The following is a 23,814-nucleotide window of genomic DNA, read 5'->3' as shown; positions in this document are numbered from 1 at the left end:
CTGGCATCCTCTTTCTTGGTAGAGGAGGGAAAATAGTAGAGGAGGTGCCAGCACGGGAGCAGAGAGAGGCTCATGCCCCACCCCTGGGCCTCCAAAAAGGATGGGAAACACAAACTCTGCACCCTTTTCCATTTTCTTAGCCTTCTAACAAAAGGCTAAACACATCCCTAATCTCCTCAGCACAACTTCAAACAAAGCCAACACTGCGCAGTTTCCCCTAGGTGGGATGCCCCTCTCCTCAAAAGCATTCATGCTTTAAGTTGCTCAGACCAACGAGAAAGTCACCGTTAACAAGACGACCAGAGGCAGCCAGAAGCAAAGGGAAAGAGAAGCATGAACTAATGCTGTTTGCTTCTCAGGAAGGCAGCTACGAGCCAGCGGCAAAGTAAAGGGCATTTCCTAATATCCTCTTCCAGATGCCTTACTTTAGGCTCTCCCTTGCCTCAGTTTCCCCAACAGGAAACAGCCAGCCAGCAGCAAGGCAAGGCAACAGTTAGCACAGACACCGGGAAGGCAAAAGCCATCCCACAGCTTAGCCCACAGCAGCACCAAAGCTCAAAATAAGCAACGGAGAGCGAGGAAGTGGAACAAGGAGGAGCCGCAGAGGAGAGTCAGATAGCAGCAAAATGAAAAAAAAAAAGCAAACACAAGGAACTCACCTCTTCTCTCTCAAAGGGCCGGGGCTTCTGCACAGATGTAGTCAGTATGTAGCCACCGCGAAGAAAAAGGACTGCAAATACTGCTTTATCCATCATTGGCCAGAAACCACCCAAAGCCCACAGCCAGCCAGCAACCTCTGAGGAGCTTAGGGGCTGAGGCTTTTATCTGGCTCAGCGGATGACCTGCAAATGGGAAACCCAGATCACCTGCTGCTCTCACAGCAGGAGAAACTTGTCAGCTGCTGCAATGGGCCATTAGCACAGCCAAGGGGGCAAGTGGGTCACAGAGCCTGAGGACCTCAGCTGGTTCTCCTCCAGCATTTTCTCTAGCAGGTGTCCAGGATGAGGTCCCAGCATCCACATCAGGCTGTCACAGCACCTCAGCTGTGTCAAAGCTTTTCTAGAGGTTTCCTTCCAAAAGTGCACCTTAGGACCAAAAACCATTTTGATGATAGCAGTGAGCGTGCAGGTCCAAAATGCATGGGACCAGGGGCTGTGAGGAGCTCTGCAAGATCCTTGCTGCCCCATTGACCCATTTGTGAAAGGAAGGAAAGGCTCTGTGATGAACAGCCACAAATGGAGCTGCCATGTGGGACAGGGACAGACATGGGGGGGGCAGGACCTCCTCTGCCTGCAGTCTCTCCTCCTCTTCTGTGCTGTGGGTCTCTATCCCTCCCCATCCAGCCCCTGTCCTGCCCTGGAGCCACAACATGGTCTGGTGGGAGATGGTTGATCTTGGACTTATTGGGGGTTTTCCCAGATGAAAGCAGTTCAGGTCTGGGATCAAATCAGCCTGCTCCAGCCACCTCCAGCGCATTTCCTCCACATTTCAGGGCAATAAGCTCTTACAGAAGAAGACCAGAGGTGCTGGTTTTCAGTTCCAAATACATCGTTACTCGTCCCAGCTCCTGGTATCCTGAGTCATGCAAGGAGAAGCCACTGTGCCTGCCCACCCAAGGGCTGCTTAATGGAGTGGGACTTCTGCTTTCTAAGTACAAATAACTCAAGAGCAAAATGGAGGGGAAAGAGAATGGGCTTAAACAATAGGAAAAACACCAAGAAGGAATATTTGGAAAGCAAGGGAAAATCTAGGTATCAGCCATTAAGGCTGGATACAGTGTGATGGGCCAAGCCCTAGTGAAAGCTTGACGAGAGGTTAAGAGTTGGGTGCAACCCTGTCTTCTTGTTAGGAGTAATTGGAGCAGTGAATAGACTGAAGGATTAGCAGGAGATGGAAATTGGAAATCATGCAAATGAGCCCTTCAGCCAGCAAAGCCAATAGCCCCGCTCAGCACAAAGTTTGGCTAAGTTATACCCATAATTGTTCTAATTAAAGGTGCACTCCGATGGCTCCATCCCAAACCAGACAGCTCCCGAAAAGCCCCTCAGGCAGCACCCTTTGGGAGGGGGTGAGGGATAGGGAGAAACGCTGAAATCAGTCAGACCAGCCTGAAATCTGAGGTCTCAGCGTGTCATTCCAAAGCCTGATGGAAGCCTGCTCTGGGGTGGTGGCCCCCCCACACCACCACCCACGTTAGCCTAAAAACACCCAGCTGGGAGCAACCCCTCCCCATCCTGTCAGGGTGGGTTGGAGGGGCCATGGGTGTGAGCACACCATGGTGCCACCTCATGGCCCAAAAACCTGCCCCATCTTTACATCATTTTCTCCAGCCCACCTAGGAGATGGCTCCATCCCCAAGCCCTTCACGTGGGGTCTTGCCCAGGGCCAACATTTCATTTAGGCTTACAAAGTCATCCTCACTCCATCACCAAGTTCAAGCTCCCAATTCTGGGATGTCCCTGACCCACCGGTGACATGCCACCCCCCCCTGGCAAGCAACGCACACCCCTCTGCCCGCTAATGAAACCCCTCATGGGGGGATGTCAGGGGCAGCCCAAAGCCTCGGCCCCCAGCATTGCCCACCTGAGCCACCCTCCATGTTCCGCAGGGACAGTCCTTGGCGTCGCAGCTCAGGCAGGGCAGGGGATGTGGCGGCGGCGGTGATGTGCTGACAGCTCGCCGCCGGGTGCTGCCGGCGTGACGGATGGTCCAGGTGCCGCAGCTGAGCCCCAAGAACCGGCTGCCTCGTCTCACCGCAGCAGCAACCTGTAATTTCCGAGGCGTTTCCAGCCCGTACCCCACAAGTGATGGGAAGGGGGGGCAGGAATGAAGGCAGAGCCAAGCAGGCAAACCAGATGGCTCTCTCGTTAAAGTGCAGCTGTGACGAAGAGAGGTCGTAGCCATAATGAATCGGGCAGAGTCCCCACTAATTAACACTGACAAGCGAAGTTCAGATGTGTCCACTGGTAAGGAATAAATCAATCCCCCAGAAATGGATACAGCCAACGAGGGATAGTTGAGTTTGTTGTTCTGCATCCCAGAGGGCAAGCAATTATCTCCATAACTTTCTAGTTAGGGTGCACTTGGGAAACACATCTTCCGATCCATAAATACCTTCCTTCCACAACTCCATTACACTTCCAGGTGTCAAGAGCTAATTTTGCCAAGGAGCAAAACAGCACCGGATGGCATGAAACCGAGCGAAGGGCTTGTTGAAGCTCATGGTGCCATCCAGCTCCTCTGCTTCTACCTGCCGTAGCATTTTGGCAAAGCCAAGCCTGTTGCACGGCAGTGATGCCCCTGCTGGAGACCCAGCCAGAGAATGGGGTGAACCTGCTTCAGTTTTCAGGAGTTTGGGGAAAAGGACTGGGGTGTGAATCGTGACATACCCAGCACTGGATCCTCACCCTATAATCACTACTGAGCCCCAATCTAGGTGGTCAGCCCGCAAGCGGTGGTGTTGACGTGTACCACATCACATCCCTGGTGTCTCCATTCCTAGGAGTGGGTCCTGCACTACAGACCCTACAAGAAGCCTCTAATTCCTTCCACCTTCCTCCTCATCCTTTCAAATTGCACCCTCTCTCCTCCTCCCTGGGATCACAGCCCCTCCAGGGATGCCATGGTGGGACCCACTGGGCACAGGGCACCTGACAGGTGGGGCGTCACCCAACGTGCACCCCTGCACCCCAGCAGCTGTGGGAGAACATCGACCTGAAAGTGAGACTGAACCAGCACTGTGGGGATGCTAAACATTCCCCTGCCTCAGCTCACCAGCAGAAATGCCTGCATCAACCCGGTAGCATTTTTGGGGTGCACAAAGCCATCGCCACCTTGTGCTGCCTTACAAGCCGCTTTGGTCAACGAGGCATATGTTCTGTCCTTACATCCCTCGCAGTTATATAGGGTGACATTATTTCACGTCGCTTTTCCTCCTCTTTTTTTCACCAGACCCAGGCAAACAGAAAATGCAAACGCTGCTTTAGTGCCATTAAACAGCCAGTGGAGCCCAATCCCCTGCTGAACCCCACAGTTCTGAAACTCACAAGAGCAAACTTTTCCTGAGCACTCAAGAGATGCCTCTCAGGTTTGTGTTCTGAGAGATGATGGCAAGGTTGGTGGCATCTCCTGGGCGAGTCCCCCAGCTCTCCTGCCCTTCTCCATTGCACACAACCTTCACAAAAGCAAATTGTCCCTGCTTTTCAGAAAAGGGTTTGTTGTGCAGGTTTCTTTTCAGCATCTCCTTCATCACTGGCTGCTTCTCCACTCCTGAGTCCTCCCAGGTGTAACTAGGGCTGGTAGTTTCTATAGCTGCTGTACGCAGGCAGGTGCTTAAATTGCAGCTGGCCAATATGGGGCATCAAAGTTTGAGACGGGCAGAAAAAAACAACAACAAAAAAAACTGTTACATGGCAAAACTAGCATGGGGATTTTGCAGAGGGAGGGACCATGCCTGGCACTGCTCTTGGGTGGGTTCAGGCAACGCTTAAAGCAAGCCCAACCCTTAAACCATCACTACCCAGAAATTCAGCTGGCCTTGCCGTACGTGTTCAGACAGACACCTTCTAAGAGAAAGGGGTATGAGAGAAAGGGGGAAACTAATGCAGGGAGGAATTCAAGCCCTCCACATCCCCAAATCAAAGGCAAATCGAGCTGAAAGCTTCATGTCGGCAGCCCGGAGCAGCAGAGGCACCACAGCCCAGCGCCTGCCGTTAGCACAAGGGCTCTAATATTTTAGGATAAAGGTGGGGAGAGGGGGAAACCCAGCCCACAACCTTTACAGCCCACAAACCAGCCATCTCAAGGGTGACTGCTAAAAATAACCCAGTTGCCTCGCTAACTAGTAAATGCCACCACCCAGCCCCGTACTGTAAGGGGTCCATGTGACAGAGGGGCAGCCCGCGCGGGTTTGCCAGGCTGGCACTCGGGGTGACATTTCACGAGCGCATTACTGAGGGGTTAAATAACTGGTAGGGCTCCCCTTTGCCTTTAAAAGAGGATGCGCACCAGGATTGAATTCCCAGGGGATAATTAACACAGCTGCAAATCTGCAGCACAGAGGGGGGGAGAAGGGAAGCCTAGTATTTTTAGTTAAGCTAAGAGATATAGGGGTTTTATTCCTATATTTGATGGAAAAAGGGGGGGGGGGGAAGGATAGCGCTGCTCAGTTACAAGAACTGGAAAGGTGGTGTGGGGTTTTTTTTATTGAATTGAATTATTTACCTTTGATAAAGAAGGGCCACTATAAACCAGTGTAGCACATATTATATAGAGCTGTTAAAGGGAAATGTTTCGGCACTATTTAAATATTATCTAATTTCCAATAAAAACTGGACAAAATCAATGTAGCCTGGGGACGAGTTTATATTTCACCAGGCGGCAGTTTTTAAAGGAGGGCTGGTCCGTCAGCAGCAGCCCAGCTGGCTCTGCTCGTGCAACAGCATCTGCAAAAGATTTTTGGGGGGTGCAAAGCGTGACCCTCCCCCCGCCCCCCAGCACAGACACGTGCGACTTCACGGGCGTTAATGGTGCGGTCTGACCCCCTCGCTCAGCCGCCAGCCACGTAAGTGGGCAGCGCTGTCACATGGATCAGGAGCGCTGGAAATATAAACGTGGGGACATTTCGGCAGCAGGTTGGCTGTTTGCAAGGTGGCATCTGGCTCCGAGAGAGAAGATTAAACCTCCTGCCCTGCGCTGCCCGGCCAGGGATGGTGCTCTGGGGGGATGAGCAAGCATCGCCCGGGAGAGCCACCCTCGCGCCGCTGTCCCTCCAAGGTAGGCTTGGGTAGCAGATGGTTTATCTCGTGGCACAGTGGCTTTGCCATCCTGCCTGCCCACCTCTCGGTCCCCCAGCTGTGGGCGCACCATCCCTTCCCCACAAGCTGCAAGGTGCTGGGGGGACACACAGCCATCACAGGGAGCTCTGCCACTCACACCAGCTCATTTTAATTATTTTGGGGGTTAAGAGAGGGTGCAAGCTTTAAATCAGTCATGCATTGCAATCCGTGCTTGAGAGCAGCTGGAGTAGGCAGTGCCGCGGGCTGCCAGCCCTCGGGCTCCTTCACCACACTGGAAATTTCCCTGGAAAAAAAGATAATGCCGTTCCCCACTGCTGGAGGACAGCTGTAAATCACAGAGATGATGCCAGGAGCTCTTCGCATGGGCACATCTGGACTCGTTGGATTTTTTAAGGCAGCCTCATGGGTTTTTTGAAGCAGCAGGGCAAGTTATTACGGGCTGAAATCTCCCTGGTGTAAGGACTAAGTTGTTATGTGGCAGCTTAACTTGGGGAACAAGCTCACGCTGAAGTCATTTTGCTTCTGTGTATCGTGCTCTTTCATGTGCCAGGAATGAGTTTTCCTCGTAATGTGAAGCCAGTGCAGACAATTTAAGTCATTATTAATAGATACACTTGATCTGAGGAAGTAAAATGCTTAATGTTTTGTTAAATGAGGTGTACTCTGCAAACAGTCGTATGCAGGGAGAAGGTTAAGATGCTCCCCCCGCGTTAGAGATTAATGAGTGCGAGGCTACTGCTAATGAAGTGCTCATCCTCACCAGCGTTTGGAGCCTGAGTCCGTGCAGAAATGTCTTTAGTGAAGTGAGGACACGTAACGATGACCCCAGGCTTAATTGCTCACAGGATCAGGCCCTTGGACCTTCAGGGTCTCGAGGCATGGGGACCAGGATGCTGGGAGGACAGGTGATGTGCCCAAGGCCATGCAGCATGGCAGTGGCAGAGGAGAGGGTAGGGCTGCAGGGTCCCAGCCTTTCTCCACCACCCAATATCACTGCCCAAAGGTGACAAGTAGTTTACAAGCAGCCAACCCCCTCCATTTTCCTTCAAAACCCAGCCGGTGACTCCTCCCTTGGTCCCGGCCAGGCCCAGAATGCTCCACAGGTGTCCTGGCTGCCAGCTCCTCTCTGCAGTAGATCGCCTCTGCCTGTACAGCAGTGTTCTCCTTAAAAACACTGAAATATCTTTTAATCCTGACATCACTTTCCACTTACCAGTGGAAAAAGCACTTGACTTGGCTGGCAGGAGCTCAGGCGTGTGCGTTTATATGTGTCGTTCAGCTACAAGAGGACTTTTTCGTTCTGCTCTTGCTGGCCCTGGCTATTTTTAACCCCCTCTGTCAGCAATGCTGTTAATCCTGTCATTACCGTGACCCAAGAAGTGAGTGTTATATGCAAATAAACGCTGATTAAAAGGCTCACGAGAAGGGGTCACAGGGTATTTCAACACGCTCTCAACGGCAGTTTAATGCCAGACGCACACACCCCTAACAAAATTAGCCCACGTCTGACCGAGAAGGTCTAGACTCTCTGCTAAATATACCCAGCTGCCAGCACGGGAGGTGGTCCGTGCTGTGGGAAGATGATCCCCTCAATGTGAACAAGGGCACGTGAAGGCAAGCTCCCTCCACGCCACCGTGGAAATATTACAGGGTTGCTAATGAGCAGAGAGGGAAAGTGCGCCGGGGCTGCGGAAACGTGACCCAGGACAAGTCCCTGGGGAAAACGATCCCACTCTGTGCCACTCCCTGGGCCTCCAAATATTCTCCTACTCCAGCTCAGGGACCCCAGGGGATACCGAGGCTATTTTTCATACCAGAGCAATGCTTTGAGGAGGTGGTTCAGTTCATAGCAGAAGGGTGAACGGGCTCAAAGGCTGGGGGTAGCAGAATAGCAACAAGTGGTAAAAGAAAAGAGAAAGGCAAAGGGATCTGGAAGTTAGAAACCAACCAAGCAGTTGTGAACGGCCAGGTGGGAAGCTCAGCCTTGAGTTCAAGGGGGAAGAAAGAAAATGAGGAAGACCACCTTGGTTGACCTCAAATTAGCTCCCACTGCAGCTACAGGTGAACAGGGACCTCAAGGCAGGGGGTCTTTTACACAAGGGATTAATTTACACAGAGACCCTAAGTCAGACCCCCCCGGCTCAGTGCGATCTCATCCTGGACGGACACACTGTGATCAGTTTGTGGCTCTGCGTTCATCCCATGGTCTCCCAGGCCAGGTGGCTGGATGTCACCACAGCCATGTTGAGGAAACCCACAGAGAAACCTCAGACGACTCTTGCAGCATGGGCGTGTTGGCCCAGGGCTGGCACAAAGACATTCATGGTCACCCACAGGAGCCCAGCAAAGTCCCCACGTGCAGTGAGCTACAGAAAAGGTCTCAAACATTTCTTCCAGCCTTAGGCTGACTCCACAACAGAGGGAACCACGAAGCATTGCAGCAGTCCCTCCACATCTGGTTGCTTTGGTATGGTTTAACACCTTCCTGAGATTGATTTTGATTGTGTTTATTCCCCAGGGAGGTGGGGTGGGAGAGCTGGGAGGTTGTGTCACCCAGAGCTTCCAAGTCGTGGGATGCCAAGGACTATTCTAGTCCCTGCTGTGAACTTCTCCTGTGACCTTGAGGAAAGGAGCCAGGAGCCTCATGGCAGCAGGAGCCAAGACGCTCCGCCGGTGTCCGTCCCTGTGCTTAAATGGCAGCAGAGGCTGGGCGCTCCCTCCTATACAAGGCATCGGTGGGGAGAGCAGCTCCCCTGGCCAAAGCCCCGGGAGGATTTGGACCTCACTGGCTTTTGCCAAGCGCTTTGGATCCCTCCATCCAGGGACATGCCAGCATGCCAGGCTGCGTCATGTTGGCCACTAGTGCAATGCCCAGATCTTTCCATATAGCAACCATAAGACTGGAGACCGGTATGAGTCCCTTAAAGAGAAAAAAATAAAACAAACCAGTGAGGGAGAGAAAAAACTCACTTTGACCAAATTCAGAGTACACAAATAAGTTTCTATGGGGTTGGGCAGATAGGAGCTGACTAAATTTATTATTTTTTTTTCCTACTTTTTTACCCCCTAAACCCTAGGCACCATTTTCCTCCCAGCCTAAACACCTGTGTCCCAAGCTACAGCCTGCAATTAAATCAGCAATTTAATCCAAGGGGTGCTGTCACAAGGCAGCCCAGTGACCGTTTGACCCTCATTGTATCGCGTGCCCATTATCACCTGACCCGACGAAGTTATAAATACAATGACAATAGAACCTTAACTGGATTATAATTAGACAATGAGCCCAGAAGGATGGAAACAATGAACTATAAAAGCCCGTCTGTCCTCCCAGCTAGGACCTACACACACACGGGAAGCACTGGAATGGGCGAGTTACCAGGACCTGTAACAGAAAAGCTACAGATTTCCCCCAAATTGGATTTGGAGCATCCTCTGACGGCTCACGCTCCGTCCACCAAGTATTACACAGCCCTGGTCACCGGAGACCTGAGAAGCCTCGAGGTCCTGACTGACCGATACTATCAAGATGTCAACCTGGTTTTTGAGATCAGTAAAAATGAGCTGGAGTGGCAAGTGAAAAGTCAAGCATCTTATGGACTCTCAGGTACTTTTCCTTTAAAGGCTAGTCCAGAAAAATTAAAAACCCAGTATTTACTAACCCTAAATAGGAGAGGTGCAGTGCATTTAGGTACCTAACGCTGCTTTTATAGAGCCTGTTCCCAAGGTGGCTGGTTCCTGGTTAGCTGACTGTGCCCTGCAGCCCTAGCGATAAATATTCAGCACTTTCTTTTATTATTTTCTTCTCTTCTGCACATACTAACCCACCAGAGGGGCAGAGAAGTGTAAAAAGTGTGTCCACATGATTTTTTTCAGGTTGGGGCATGCTGCGGTTTAGGCATGCCTGCAAGAGGGCTCGCAGCCCAAATTCCCCGTGCAGGGGCTCAGGAAGAGCAGCCTGGTCCTATCTGGGAGGAGGAAGACCCTCACAAGGTGGTGGTACCTGGTGCCTCCCAACCACAGATGCTCACCAAGCGCTGTGCATCTATCAATGGTCCTAGAGGTCCCAGAGCTGCCAGGAAACGCAATGCCTTGCTCTAGCTGAACCCAAACCCAATGCATCCCATGCCCAGCCCTGCATCACCCTCCCAACACGCTCCCACCTGGCTTGCGTGCCCTCAGGCTCAACCCAGTCCCAGCAAAGACCATATATTCCTCCCCTGGGTGCAGGTGGGGTATTTGTGAGCTGCCTTGTAGCTCCTGCCAGCAAGGTTGTGCGCAGAGGGTCCCCTGTACAGCTGGTGGCGGGCAGGGTATTGGTTTACCCAGCTTGTGCCATGTGAAATCCTGCTCCTGGATGCGCACACACCAGGGGAGTTTTGCTTCCCCTCCTGCCAATAGCGCTGGAGGCAGCCACCAGCTATAACCAGGCTCTCTGAAACTCCTGATGCCACCAGGGAGCTGAAAGAAAAATGGAACAAGCAGCGTCTTGGTCTAGTTTGTTGGCAAGGCTAGTGCACAGGAGGTGGAAACCCAGCGGGTCAACCCCGGGCATCACCCCCACCCCCTTTTCCTGGCAGGGCTGTGGTCGCTGGAGTACAAGCAGGAGCTGACCACCCCACTGTGCCTCGCCGCCCGTGGGGGCCATGCCGCCTGCCTGCGCCACCTCCTCCGCCGACGGGCCAACCCCGACCTGGCACCGGGGGGGCGCGCACCCCTGCACGAAGCCTGCCTGGGGGGGCACGTCGACTGCGTCGAGCTGCTGCTGGAACACAAGGCTGACCCCAACCTGCTGAGTGACGAGGGTCTGGCCCCGCTGCACCTCTGCACCACCCAAGACTCCCTAAGGTAAGGAGAGGGACCCCCGTCAGCATCCCCCTGCCAGTAACCTCACTCTGCATCCCCTGCATGCAGTCCCCAGTGTGCCTTTGCCTCTGCAGGGTGCAAAAAATAAAGGTGCCACAATCCCTGGCAAGGCTTCCCACATGCTCCCACATCTCCTGGCTGCATCAGCTGCTGCGGCATGCTCAGCTTAAAAAGGGACATCCCGGTGCCAGGCACATTGCACAGCCCACATCTCCTTCCTGTGGACAGGAGCAGCCCAGCTCCACATGCTTTTCCTTCCTCCTCTTTTCTGATGATTTATCCTAAAATCGCTATGTCTCAAATCCCAGGTCCAGCATGCTTTCCCCTGGGAGATGCTCAGGATGGATCTAGTCATGGGGCATGTAGGTTAGTCTGACCTCCTGCACTCCTCAGCACATGCCAACCCCGTCTGCAAGGGAATATCAGTGCCGATCAGGGCACCCACTTCTCCTAAAATCCCAGCCCTAGGGCTGTAACAAATGGATGGGAACAATCCTCCCACCTCCTCACCCCACGCAAGCCACATACCGACCCACCTTGGCTTATATCAGGGTTAAGGCTCAGCCATATGCCCTTCTCACTGTGGATCAGCATCAGCATCACACAGAGGCAACCATAAACATTACCTTGAAAAACAAGCTTTTCATGCATGCACGTATGTCCCAGTAGGACTTTAAATGCCTGAATCATTAGACCCAAGGAATCCGGAATTTTTTTTATTTTTTTTTATTTTATATATATGAAGAGCTCAGCCCCTTGATATCCTGATGAAACTGCTTAGGGCCATAGAGAATTTCATCATCTGCCAGCTTCAGTGAAAACCCACCCCAGCTCCAATCCTCTCCCCTTAAAGCAGGCAGCAAGCTTAACTAGGAGTAGGTGGTGAAGGCAAGGTTCCCACTACAGATCAAATGTATCATAGGCCACGTGTCAGGGAAAGAGCTCTGCAAAAGAGAAACAGCCAGAGAGGGAAAGGTTTGCAGACATAAACATCTCGAGCCTGGCTTATAAATAAGAGTCTCTGCAAGACAGCCGAAAATCTAGTATTAATCGAATTTTGGTTCATCCAAAAATTGAGGGATTAATCAAATGCATCCTTGGTGCAATGAGGGTTGGAAGGAGCGGGATGGGTAAGGGAGGATGCTACAAGCAACCCTTATCATTAATAAGGAACTAGTTTTAATTCCTTCACCCAAGCACCCTTTTGACCTTAAAACCTTCACTCCCCAAACGCCTCGGGGCGGGGGTGGTATTTTAGGCTTCACCAACTTCATCTGCCCCCCTGCAGTGATAGGGCACAGAAACAAGCCTGGTGCGTGGAGAGGACCCCATGGCCCACAGAGGTCCAGGTGCCCTGTCTTTGGCCAGGTGCTTCCCAGCTTGGAAAAATATAAACAGATATTAAAAATGAGCCATTGTCACTGATTTACATGTTATTTCCCCCAGAAGGATGGAGGGGCATGGCAGGTGAGCCAGCAAACGGCGACACGGGGATCAGACAGACGCAACGTGGAAACAGCTGAGTTATAAGCCCTTGAATATTGGGGCTTTATAATGGAAATGCTGAGAGACCCTTAACTACGCTACCCGGCGCTACGGGGGCTTCTACAATAACTAAGCCAACTCCCTTGAAAGATCAAAAATTAATAGACATTTCAGACAGGTTTTGAGGTTTCGACCACTGCTTTTCAATCGCAAAGACTTTGCTAAAGTTGGAGACTGAAGAGGTCAAGCTTTAGGTAACACAAACATTTCCTCTTTGATTAGGGGGAGACTACTTTACCTTGCCTTTTTTTTTATTTTATTTTTTTTTTATTGAGTAGTAGATTTTAGGTCATCCTTAATTTTTTACTGACAATAAAGAGCAGGTCATTGACCTACATAGAGAGCTATTTTATTTTTCTCCCTCTCGATAACAATGGCCAGAACACCTATGTGCCGGGTTCTTCTGTATTCCCATATACTCGGCAATTCACCATGGGGGCAGGACTTAAAACCTTTGAGCCTCTCAGTGACTGGGATAAAAAAAAATTATCTGGGCTTCCTTCCAGCCATTTGAGCTTCAGAATCCATGAGATTTCAACAAAAAGGATATCAGAGCTTTAATCTAGGAGCTTTTTGAAGAGATGGGAAAAAAAAAAGTTCCAGTAAAGTTCAGTCTTACCTTCTTCACTTTAGGAGCTGTTCATGCCAACGTCGGCCTATTTAGTAGAGTTCCTCTCCTTGACCTCTTTTTTACAGCAGAGATAATTAACATGGTGGGGTAAGATGAGTCTCTAAATTCACTGCACTCTCTCCCTGGCGCTCTCCCTTTTCCCTCTTAAAGCTGGGATGATTAAAGGAGTCTGCCTTTATTGGCACCCCGAAAAAAAATAAAATAAAAATAATTGAGGGGGAGAGGAAGAGTCTCAACTCTCCCGGCGGTGCCGGGGGGAAGAGCAGGCATGGGGCGATGGGAAGGCACATCGAAGGGATGCAGGATGTAGTTCCCGCCTCCCATCGCGGTACCCGCAGCAGAAGGGATGGCAAACACTATCACGTTTGCAGAGTCCTCCTTCAGATCTGCGAGTTGGAAAAAGCTCTCTAAAGATCCCAGGTTTCCCATGCAACCAGGGAGAGCCTACCTGGAAAGAAATCTCCTAGGGCTTGCCTTCTCCAGCCTTCCACATAGGGTGGAGGGCTAAGTCAAGCCAAGGGATCAGAAAACAAGATGTCACCCCTAGCTCCATGCATCTTGGTCTTATGGCTGAGCAACACCCTCACGTTCACCTCTTCAAGCTTCCTCTCCACCCTGGAAGCTGAAACCAGAGTTACCTCCTGGCTCCGAGCCTCCGGCTCAGAGAGGTGGGAGATAAATAGTGTGATGAGTCACTGCAGGAGGAGAGTCGGTGTCCAAGGGGCTCCATGCAAGAAATGATGGGGTAGGAAGTGAGCACAAGAGCTGCCAGCTCGGGAAGACAGGATGGATTTTGCTTAGGGGATGGAGATGAGGATAACTCATCATGGGAAGAATTAGCAAAAAAAACAGGACCCAAGCAGGAAGGCAAGTACCTCAAAAAGGCAACATGACCAAGATAGCAAGGCTCCTCAACACCAGGGAGGTGAGCACTAACCCACTGTTGGAGGCCCCAACCCCTTGGCACCCTCCAGCTAGCCCAGCATCGGCCTGGCCACGCTGTCCCTTTGGCTGCGGGAAGTAAGCATTACTAGAAAGAAAAAAAAAAAGAAAAAAACCCCAAAACACTACAGATTTTAAACACCAGCATTTAGCATCATTGTCCTCTTCTCTGTTTAGCATTGCTAAAATACAAACCTCAGCATTTGGAACCATTGTTTTGGAAATTCATCTCCCTGCCAGGGAAGACCAGCTCTTTAATAGGTCCTGAGCAAGAAACAAAGAGCCCAAAGCAGACACAGAGGGCAACCCAAGACCCGACCCTGCTCTTCAGAGAAGCTGCTCCCCAAGTTGGTGTGACGGCTCACACAGATGAGCATCCACGACTCACAAAGCTTTGGCAAAGGGGCAGCGCAGGGAGCGATGCTCCTGGACTGGGGTTTGCTCGGTGGCAGCAGAGCAGCCCCTGCGCTGGCACAGCCAGCCCTGCCACCACCAGCCTTCGGCACCAGCTGCGGCTCACCAGTAGGCTTGCAGTGCCTGAAAAGATTTTTGTCTTTTAAAGAAGAACAGTCTTCCTTTCTCCTTTTTTTAAGAAATTAATCAGAATAATCCTTGCATTCAGAGCCAGGCTTGGGAAAGGCTGATTCTTCCGAGTGGGAGCAATCCTGCAATAAATCAGACACAGATGGAGAGACGGTCACTCAGATGCCATGAAAAACAAGCAAGCAAAGGATGGGAAAGCCTCGCTCCAGCCCTAGGGAGGGGCGGAAAACACCAAACAGGAGATTTTTCCTTCAGCAAACTGGGGGCCCGAGTATGTTTTTGGGACAGGAATTTTCCTCCAGCCTCCTCTGCCCCAACCTCCTGCTCCTCCTGCTGGTTATTCATCGCATCCCATCACTTCAAGCTAAATCCCACTTTCCCAGCCTGGACATTTTTTCATCCCAAACTGAGCAGCATCCCTGTGGGGTGCTGGGAGCTGCTGCCGGCAGGAGCCACCCTGGCAAGGAGAGGGCAGGGGAGGGGGATGGGTACGTCCTGCCCAACCTCACACCAACATCTGCCCCGACTCTGTTGATGGGTGAAGAAGGAAAATAAAACCCAAAACCTTTTATTGCCTTTAACTGAGCCAGGGCCCCAGTGCAAGGCAAACCTGCAGTACTAACACCAATTATCACAAATTAGTGCAACTTTAAACTAACAAGTGACTTGCCCAAGCAAGGAGACATTCACGTGTGTTACCCACCACCAGCAAATGAGTTAAGAAGGGTTTGGAAGAGAGTTTAAACTAGTCTAAGTTAGGCAGAGCTATGTGTAAGGCTGGCTTTTTGAGGGTATCGCTGCCACTGGAGAGCTGCTCGCCCAGGTCAATGGTACCAGGCTGGATGGAAAACAAACTGGTTTGCTTTGTCACCCCGTGTCTAAATTTCTGCCGAACTAAACCCATGCCTTCTTGCAGTATTCCCAGAAAACTGGAGAGGAGCCCTCAAAAAAAAGCAGCAAGTGACTGCTGAGCCTTATTTAATGGGATATTAGTCTAATCTGACGGTGAACAGCAAGGTATTCATTAAAAAAATACAAGAAGCCAGAAATGCTGGTGAAGTGTTAGAGCATATGAGTTCATGAGCAGAAATTAGAGGCTCAGATAACAGCATATAGCCAGCAAACATGAACGGCATCTACCCAGCACCTGCTGATGCCCCATACATCCAAACAGGAGGCGCGTGCTCCTAGCAGGGGCCTGCTATTCCCATTAAGCAGAGAAGATCACCCCTTATTTATAGCCCCCAACTAACATTCCCTCTTTGCCAAGGGAGGAGTATCCAGGGGAAAATTCAATATAAACCGACTTGGGTTTCTTCCAACAAGTTACCCATCGAACTTGACAACAAAATAGAATAACCCTTCAGCAAAATAGCATCTGGGAAGGATGGCATTTCCACTCCAGTAACTCTAGAAAAATATTTGGGATGTCTAGCAGGAGGCCAAGAGGAACTGAACTCCTGTATTGAACTCCCATCCCACTCTCGGTAAGGGAAAACCCCCATGGCAAAGCGAGGGTGCTGGGCTGGAGGGGCTGGGCACAGCCCTTGGCTTTGCCAGGCAGCCCATGATGTACCACCCTTCACCTGGAAAATAAGGGCAGGGGAATATTTCCTCTCTTGCCTATGCAGGTGTCAGTCTTCAGCCTGGGCACGCTCCATATGCAGCACTTGCCAAAACCAGCACAGGGCTTGTGCTCAGGGTCTCCAGGTATAGCCACCTCCTTGCCTGGGAAGGAGCAGAGATGCTTTAGCCTGATCTAATTTTTCCTTTAAAAAAAAATTTTAAAAAAATCTCATGGATTAGGTTGCTGCATGTTTTGCAACCAAATCAGAAACGTATTTTTTTCCCATTTTTCCCTACAGAACCATCCTTTGGTTTGCCCCAGCTGTGTTAGCTTAGGGTACCAGAGTTACCCATGGTGTTAGGATTAATGTTAGGATTAAGCTAACCCGGAGAGGTCCAGAGAGAGTCATTATAATCAGGGCTACAGATTCCCTGCTGTAAGGATGAACAAAGCTGGTAAATGTGACCAGAGTTGCGTGTCATTTGCTCCAGCAACAGACCCCCTCCAACAAAGTTTTACTGACCAGCAGGAAGCCCCAAAAAGTCCTCAGCGAGACGAGCTGTTGCTTGAGAAAGAGATTCAGCACGTTTTAGAGTAAAAAGGGAGCTGCAAAGTAAGGATCTGAGGGTTTGGGGGCTGGCACAACCGCACGCTCCATCTGCTCACCCACAACTGCATCCCTAGCAGAGAGCATCCGTGGTGGATGCCTCCAGCAAGGTCCAGTGAGGGCTGGCAGCATCTAGGAGCATTACCCCTGCAAAGGCTGTGGGAACAGCCCATCCACACAGATCCTGTCTGCAGGATTTTTTCCCTGGTAAACTCAGGCTTGATACACATGGGAAAAGCAGCCCCAGGAGGTTTTTACAGATCCTGCACCACCAAGGACAGCGAATGTCTCACCAGCTCCTATCAAATGTGGGGGGAGGTGATGCTGCAGGTCCAGAAGGATTCAAGTAGATTATTTTTTTTTCCCCCCATATATGATAGCATTCATCTGGGCCATGAAAAACAAGCTATGCCTTAGTACCATCCTTCCTCTCTAGAGCTCCTCTTCTTCCTCATCCCTCCTGTTGGGAGGGAGCAGGCTGGGACTCCACACCCCCTCATTTTGCTTCTGTATCAGCCCAGAACCTCACTTAGGGCTCCAGGTGACACCTGAGCTAAAAAAAAGAACATATTGGAGGAAAATTAAAGAAGCAAGAGGAGTTCAAAGGCTGATACACCTCCCTAGACAACAGCAGCCACTGCTGAGGCTTCCTGAAGGATTGCTCTTCCCACCTCCCTGGCAGCATCTCTTGGGAAACACGAACTCACCACATTTTCAAAGTCTCGCTTGGACGGCACGTGGGTCTGGCCCCCTCCAAAAAATAGCTCCTCCGTGCCACAGTGGTGAGCTCAGCCCCCATGTGCTAACCCAGCTGCTGACAGCCCTGCCCAGGCAATGACATTGAGCCACGCCAGCCCCGGCAGCTCCCAGCAGGAGATGGAGCAGTCACTTTGATTCATTTAGACTGGCTGATCACATCCATTTATTCACATACACACCAAAAAAAAAAATTAAAAAAAATTAAAAACCACAAAAAAAACAATCAAAACCAAACCATCAGGGCACACAAGGCATCTTTAACCCCACCTGTTGTCAGAAGAATGCAGATGGAAAGCTTTGATGGGAGCTGGTGTCCCTACTTTTTAGCAGCCACAACCCCTCATTACACCCACACACAGCAATGTTAGAGAGAAAGAGAGATGGGAGCATTGCTTACCTTAATTTATTCCTCCTGGGAACTGCAGGTGCTGCTCCTCCATCATCACCAGATGCCAAACAAGCCAGCAAAACTAATTTCTGCAGGCTTAAACCACCTGCAAAGGTGTTACTTTCCAGAACAGGGAGGAAGCACAATCTTTTGGTCCTCTCTGGGGTAGGAGCCCAACACAGACATTTGGGTACCTTAATGGGAAAAGAAGAATCTCTTTTTATACACAAACCCACACTGAGGTCTTCTGCTGCACAGAGGCATTACTGAGGGTTTCCCTCCATGTCAGCTTGGTCCCACCACAGATTAAGGTGGAGACAGCAGTTTAGGATGTTTTCAGCTGAGAAGCTGTGTGGATGTCAGCCAAGGGGTGGGATTGTATAGATCATCTCTGTAACAGCCCAGGGATGCACCCATACTGGGAGATGAAAATGCAACCAACAGACTGATGGCACAAAGGGACCCATCATGCTATGTGTCCTCATCATGTCCAGACGCATCCCACACCCCTTACTGGCTGGGGCTGAGCCAGCAGGCATGGCTAACTGTGGGCACTGCTCCTGGGCGCTGCCCGACCACCAGTACGGCCAGCATCACCATCCACCACCTGGGATGGTGGAACCCTTGTGGGTCAAGGACTGCCAAGGTGGTCAAGGATGGTCAAGGTCATCAAGGATAGTCTAGGATGACCATTCATGAATGATGCCGGTCAAGGGCAAGAGGGAGATGTTGCCCAAATCACCATCACCCTCATTGCGGTAGGCACCACGGCACAAGGCCACCCTCCCCGGCCTCTGCTGCTCCCTCCCAAAATCCCTGAGTGCCACAACTGCCATGGCAGCCCAGCTCCAGCATGAACCCCATCCTCACCCCACCACCTCCCACTCCACCGTCCCTCACGGCTCCCACTCCATCCCACGCCCCCCAAAACCCACCTGGGTGGTGCACACCCCAGCCTCCCCATCTCTTTGCAGATGCGCCAAGCTCCTGCTGAGACACGGGGCCACCGTCGACCTGCCGAGCGAGGATGGGGGGGAGACGGCTCTGCACATGGCGGCCAGGCACTGCCTCTGCGACCATGCCCACCTCTATCTGCGGCACGGGGCGCGCGTTGACGCACGCAGCGCACGGGAGGAGACAGCCCTGGGCATCCTCTGTGGGCGGGCACCAGGTGCCGGAGAGGGCTGCCTGAAGCTTTGCCAGCTGTTGGCTGCCCACGGCGCAGACATCAATGCCCGGGATGAGATGTGGAGAAGCCCCTTGCACAAAGCGTGCGGGGCCTCCAACGCCAGCCTGGCGTGCTTCCTCCTGCGGCACGGGGCTGATGTCAACGCCATTGACTACGGCGGCATCTCCCCGCTGGGCTGCACGCTGCAGAGCTCTGCCTTCAAGAGGGAGCTGCAGCCCCACCTCACCGTCCAGCTGCTGCTCAACTACGGCTCCCAGAAGATATGGCCCCCTGCCTTCGTCAAGGTACCGACCCCAAAACAGCCCCCCTGTATCCCCTTGCACCAGGGATTTTGCAGCTGGGGTCGGGGTGCTTGGGGAAATAAAAAGCCCAGGGAGGTTGGGAGAATCTGGGAGAACCTGGTGCAGGCAGGGAGAGGGGATCATGCCCTTAGGGTTGGCGATGCTGCTGGGAATGATGGAAATGGAAACACTGGCATGGTCTGGCAGTAGGGAAAAGCAGGCAGGGTGAATGGCAAGATGGAGCCAGCATGGGGGACCGGCAAGGAGGATTTTTCGTCTGCCTGGGGATGTCTGAGACAGGCTTGGTACATCAGCCATCAGTGCAACCGCCTTATGGCTCTGCGTTTCATTGATTTTACATCAAACAATAAAGAAAATATTATACTGACTTAGCATGCACAAGCCAAAAATGTAAATAAGAAGCAAGGGCTGCATCCAGAGGAAGAAGTGCCACAGCAAGGCAGGTCTTCCCACCACATCACAGGTGGAGAAAGATCTCCAAAGCATGCCAGGACAAACCCTGCACCTGCCTCATACTGGCATGGGACTATCCCAACCCAGACCACATCGGGGTGGGACAAGCCCTGGCTGCAGCACATGCATGCTCTCCCGCTCTGGGACATGCACCTCCGCCTGAAGCCCCTCACGTTGCCCATGACTAGGTGTTGAAGTCCTGTGCGGCTGTGCCAGAGATCATTGAAGTCCTCTTCAATTCCTACCCACAAATCCCTGTCTCCGAGAAGTGGGCTGAGGCTGTGCCGGAGGAGGTGTTTCAGGTAAGACGGTGCTGGCAGTTTGGCAGGGATGGCCGAGCCCCTAGGAAGGAGTTTTATCCAGCAAGAGTTTTTTCCCCACCCAAACTTTAGGGGGGGGGGGGGGGGGGGGGGGAGAAGTCCTCAGAGCACCCCCACGCATTCGATCATCTCAGCAGCTTTGCATCCCTTTAGCTCCATCAACCCCAAAATCCCCATTCCTGCCCCTGTCCTGCAATAAAATACAATCCCAGCATCTGGAAGTGACCCTGAAGCTGGATCACTGCCCGGGAGGAGCCCACACCACTCCTTTTGGTTTGAAGAACTTATCTCCAGACATACAACAGGTATGGCCAGCCTGCTCTCGAATGATCTCGGATGGCTGCCTTGTCCCCACAGCTCTTTGGTTAGCTTGGCTGCAAGGGGGAATGGCTGCTGAAATGCAAATAAAGCTCTTCAGCACATTCTAGGGGATGGGAGAAATGATTTTTATTCCGAGCTAAGGAAAGGTTGGGGCTGCACAGACCAATCCTGCTTTGTTTCCCCCTCTTAGAAACAAGCGGGTCTCTTCTACATCAGCTCTAAGGCTTTCTGCAGGGATGCTGCTTCCAGTAGGCGTGAAAGCATCCCCCCCAAACAGCGCCTGCGGTGAGGCTGGGTTTCTTCATGTGTGCTTCCACAGGAGAATTCTCCATCCAGCCTCTGCTTGCAGGACCCACATCAGCCCACGGAGCCCTAACCCACGGGCAAATGTCACCCGTGGGTTTCTTACCTCCTCCCCTTAGATCTTCATCTCAAAAGTATCTCTGGTTTGTTTGGCTTAATGAGAAAAAAATAAAACGAACTGATGCTCAGGTTCCCCCCTCACCCCTCTCTTTGCAGCAGCACCAGCTATTCTATGAGTCCTTTTTCCGGCTGGCAGGCACAGTCCGGTGCCTGCAACATTTATGCCGCTCCGCTATTCGGGAAAAGTTTGGGAGCAAATGCCATTGCCTTATCCCCTTGCTGCCTGTGCCCAAGCCTTTGCGTGATTACCTGCTGCTGGAGCCCGAAGGAATCGTGCTTTGAAGGGCCAAGAGGAGCCGACTGAGGTCTACCATCCACCCCTGCCTTACCTTACCTCGTCCTCCCTCGGTGTAGCGCAGCAGCATCCATTTCTGTCAGCCGAGCGAGGGAGCACTGGTTTTCATGATAGATGGTTGTTTTTCAGGGATTTATAACGTAACTAAAATGTGCTTTCGGCTGTAACTTTGTATAGATTTTTTTCTAATTGTGCTTTAAATAGATTATAAAGAGTAATAAAATGATTAGTAGCTGTTACAAGCATGCTGCAGATATGAATAATACTCATTATAAAGGATCTTGACAAAGCAGCGGGGCTCCTCAGGTGTGCAAAGGAAAGCACGCACAGCAGATGATGACTAAAATCAGCCCACGTGGGCATCAGATCCCCTTGGATAAATCTCCCCTGTGAGTGGCACAAGCAGAACTGGGACCAGAGGTGCAGCTTGGAAGCTGTTAGCAGGATGCAATATCCAGTGGCATTAATATAGACCAGAAAATAGACCAGAAATCTTTTCTTTTTTTTTTTTCTTTTTTTTTTCTTTCTTTTTTTTTTTTTTTTAATGTAGAAGCCACCAAGAAAGAGCTGGTTATGCCATGCACAAGTGGAGGTGGGGAGTGACCCCCTATTTCTCCCGGCTCCCCACAACCCAAGGCACTCACCAACACCTCCTGCACCCATCATCCCATTGCTGCCCCCGGGCTGGCACGTGGAGGGGCTGGAAAGCCTGGTGGCAAGCCAGAGTGGAGGAGTTTGGGCTTTCTTTTCACATGGTGACTTGGCAAAAGGCACCAGGAGGAGCAAGGATTTGTTTTTCCAGACCCTCAGGCTCCCCAAATTAATTTCTGTTGAACCAAAGCAAGGGCATACACGTGCCCCTTGGAAGAACAGCTGTCCTCATGCTAGCAGCTCTGCCACAGCACTCGCCAAATTGTTCCTCTGCTTAATTACACTCACCATTTAAAAATATATATAGAAATAAATCAGCCTTTTTGCATGTTGGACTGGACTTTGCACCAGCACCCAACACTATGGTGGGTTACACAGCCGATGTGTGCAGGATGCTGGCAGCATCCCTGGCTCCCAGAGGGAGCGCGGTAATGGGGAGGGTAAGGAATTTCCCCCCTCTCAGCTTCCACCTGCTGCTTCTGCAGCTTCCTTCACCCTTTAAGTTGTACGCAGGTGTGCAAGGGCATCGCCAAGCCCCCCCTCATTCCCCATGTTCCCCATGTTTGGTGGCTGAGCCCTGAACCACACGGGAATGCCCCACAGAAAAGCCCCACACCAAATCTCTGCGAGACCTGGCACTTCGTGACTTTAGTGACTGTTCTACCTTATGGTTGGTTTCAGCGGTCAGAGCAGGGTGGGGGATTGAAGGGGATTTAGGGAAAACACATCCTGGCTGAGTCATGGGGTGTTTGAACCAGCCAAATCTAAATTTTGGTGCCTCTAACGAGTCTTTCATCTTTTGTGTGGTCCCGAATTGGGAAGAATGACACGTTTTACATCCGTATTGGGCAAGTTTGCATGGAGATAGAATCCCACCAGGTGATCGCATCCTCCCCCAAAATCCCTGACCTCGGCTCCCCATCCTGCAGCTACAGTTGGGGAATAAAATGCACATCAAAGGGGAGAAAGGGAAGAAACCCAACAAAAGCAGGTCTGTGCGGGGGAGCCCGGCCCGTAGTCTCGCCGCGGGGCCGGGAGGGACCGCGGGGCGCCGGGGGAAGGGCCGTGGGAGGTGGGGAACGGCCGCGGGCACGCGTGGGGTGCCGCCCCACGCACTGCCTGCTCGGCGCCCCGCGGCCCGCAGGGGGCGCCCTGGGCACGGCCGCCGTCGGGGGGCGCGGGCGGCACCCCGGGGATGCGGCTGCTTCCGCGCCGGCGGGAGTGAGGGCGGCGGCAGCAACACCGCACCAAGAAAAAGAAAAAAAGGGGGGAAATGTAAAAAAGAAAAAAAATTACTTTTAGGGCGTTGGGGCTTTTTTTTCCCCCCCTCCGTGTCAGCCGCGCTGCCGGCGGCGGTGGGAGCGCAGCGGGCGCGGCGCGGGGCGGGATGATGCTGCGGGCGGGATGATGCTCCGGGCTCGCCTGCTTGGCTTGATAAGTTTGGCGGGCTGGCAAAGGAGCGTTTTGGTATATATATATATATATATAATTTTTTTTTCCTCCTGCCGGCGCCTTGTTTTGATGCAGATGTTATGGGAAAGGATCATTTTTTTATTTTTTTTTCCAGCAGCTAAAGACGGGAGGTCACATTAACTTATAATACAGAGACACATAAAAATGCGATTATGCCTGCTAAACAGAACACAGTAGGCTGCTAGTTAAGACAATGAGATTTCCAGGAAGCGATGCATAAATTCTTCAAAAAATGACACATTTTTCACGTTTCATTCCAATTAAATTACTGAGGCAGCTAACACAGCGCTGCGCACACCATACATTTGGGTGAAATGAAGGCTTTTCTGGGTTTTTTTTCTTTTTTTGCAAGTCTATCTGGATGCGCGTGTTTTATGAAAGGCGGTTAATATTAAGCTGCTATTAAGGAAAAAAATGTCAGAGACCTTCGCTCCTCGCCTTTTTCATGTGGCGGGGCTGGTCCGTCTCGGTTTTCCACCCTGCAGCAATAAACCGCCGATGGTCCTGGCCGGCAGCGGCTGCAAAATAATTTCCAAATAACAGGAATTACCCGCCCTGATGCACACACGTCTCTGTTTGCAAGGAGCTGGTTAAACAGCCGGGGCTGGGGAGAATTAAGGATCGCCCCCCTCAAAAGGCTCTGCAGACCCGTCGGGTGGTTCCCCAGCCGGGGTCCCTCCGGAGCCGCCGCCGGAGCCGCTGCCGCGGGCAGGATCGGGCCCCCCCCGTGGCGGCTGCGGGGAT

At 51.8% G+C, this 23,814-nt stretch overlaps 1 protein-coding gene across 1 annotated transcript; it reads left to right on the top strand.

The window, feature by feature from the left end:
* The first annotated feature begins 9,155 nt into the window (after nucleotides 1-9,155).
* On the top strand, nucleotides 9,156-21,353 carry ASB18 (ankyrin repeat and SOCS box containing 18). Its single transcript, XM_056349874.1, has 5 exons — nucleotides 9,156-9,402; nucleotides 10,376-10,643; nucleotides 18,618-19,116; nucleotides 19,776-19,889; nucleotides 20,748-21,353. Exons 1-5 carry the CDS (start codon nucleotides 9,162-9,164, stop codon nucleotides 20,931-20,933), a joined length of 1,308 nt encoding a protein of 435 aa, XP_056205849.1. The 5' UTR covers nucleotides 9,156-9,161; the 3' UTR covers nucleotides 20,934-21,353.
* Nucleotides 21,354-23,814: the final 2,461 nt, after the last annotated feature.

The sequence above is a fragment of the Falco biarmicus genome, chromosome 8 (genome assembly GCF_023638135.1).
Source record: "Falco biarmicus isolate bFalBia1 chromosome 8, bFalBia1.pri, whole genome shotgun sequence".
NCBI lineage: Eukaryota > Metazoa > Chordata > Aves > Falconiformes > Falconidae > Falco > Falco biarmicus.
Note: the sequence above shows the minus strand (reverse complement) of the source record. Positions and strands in the feature narration are given on the sequence as shown.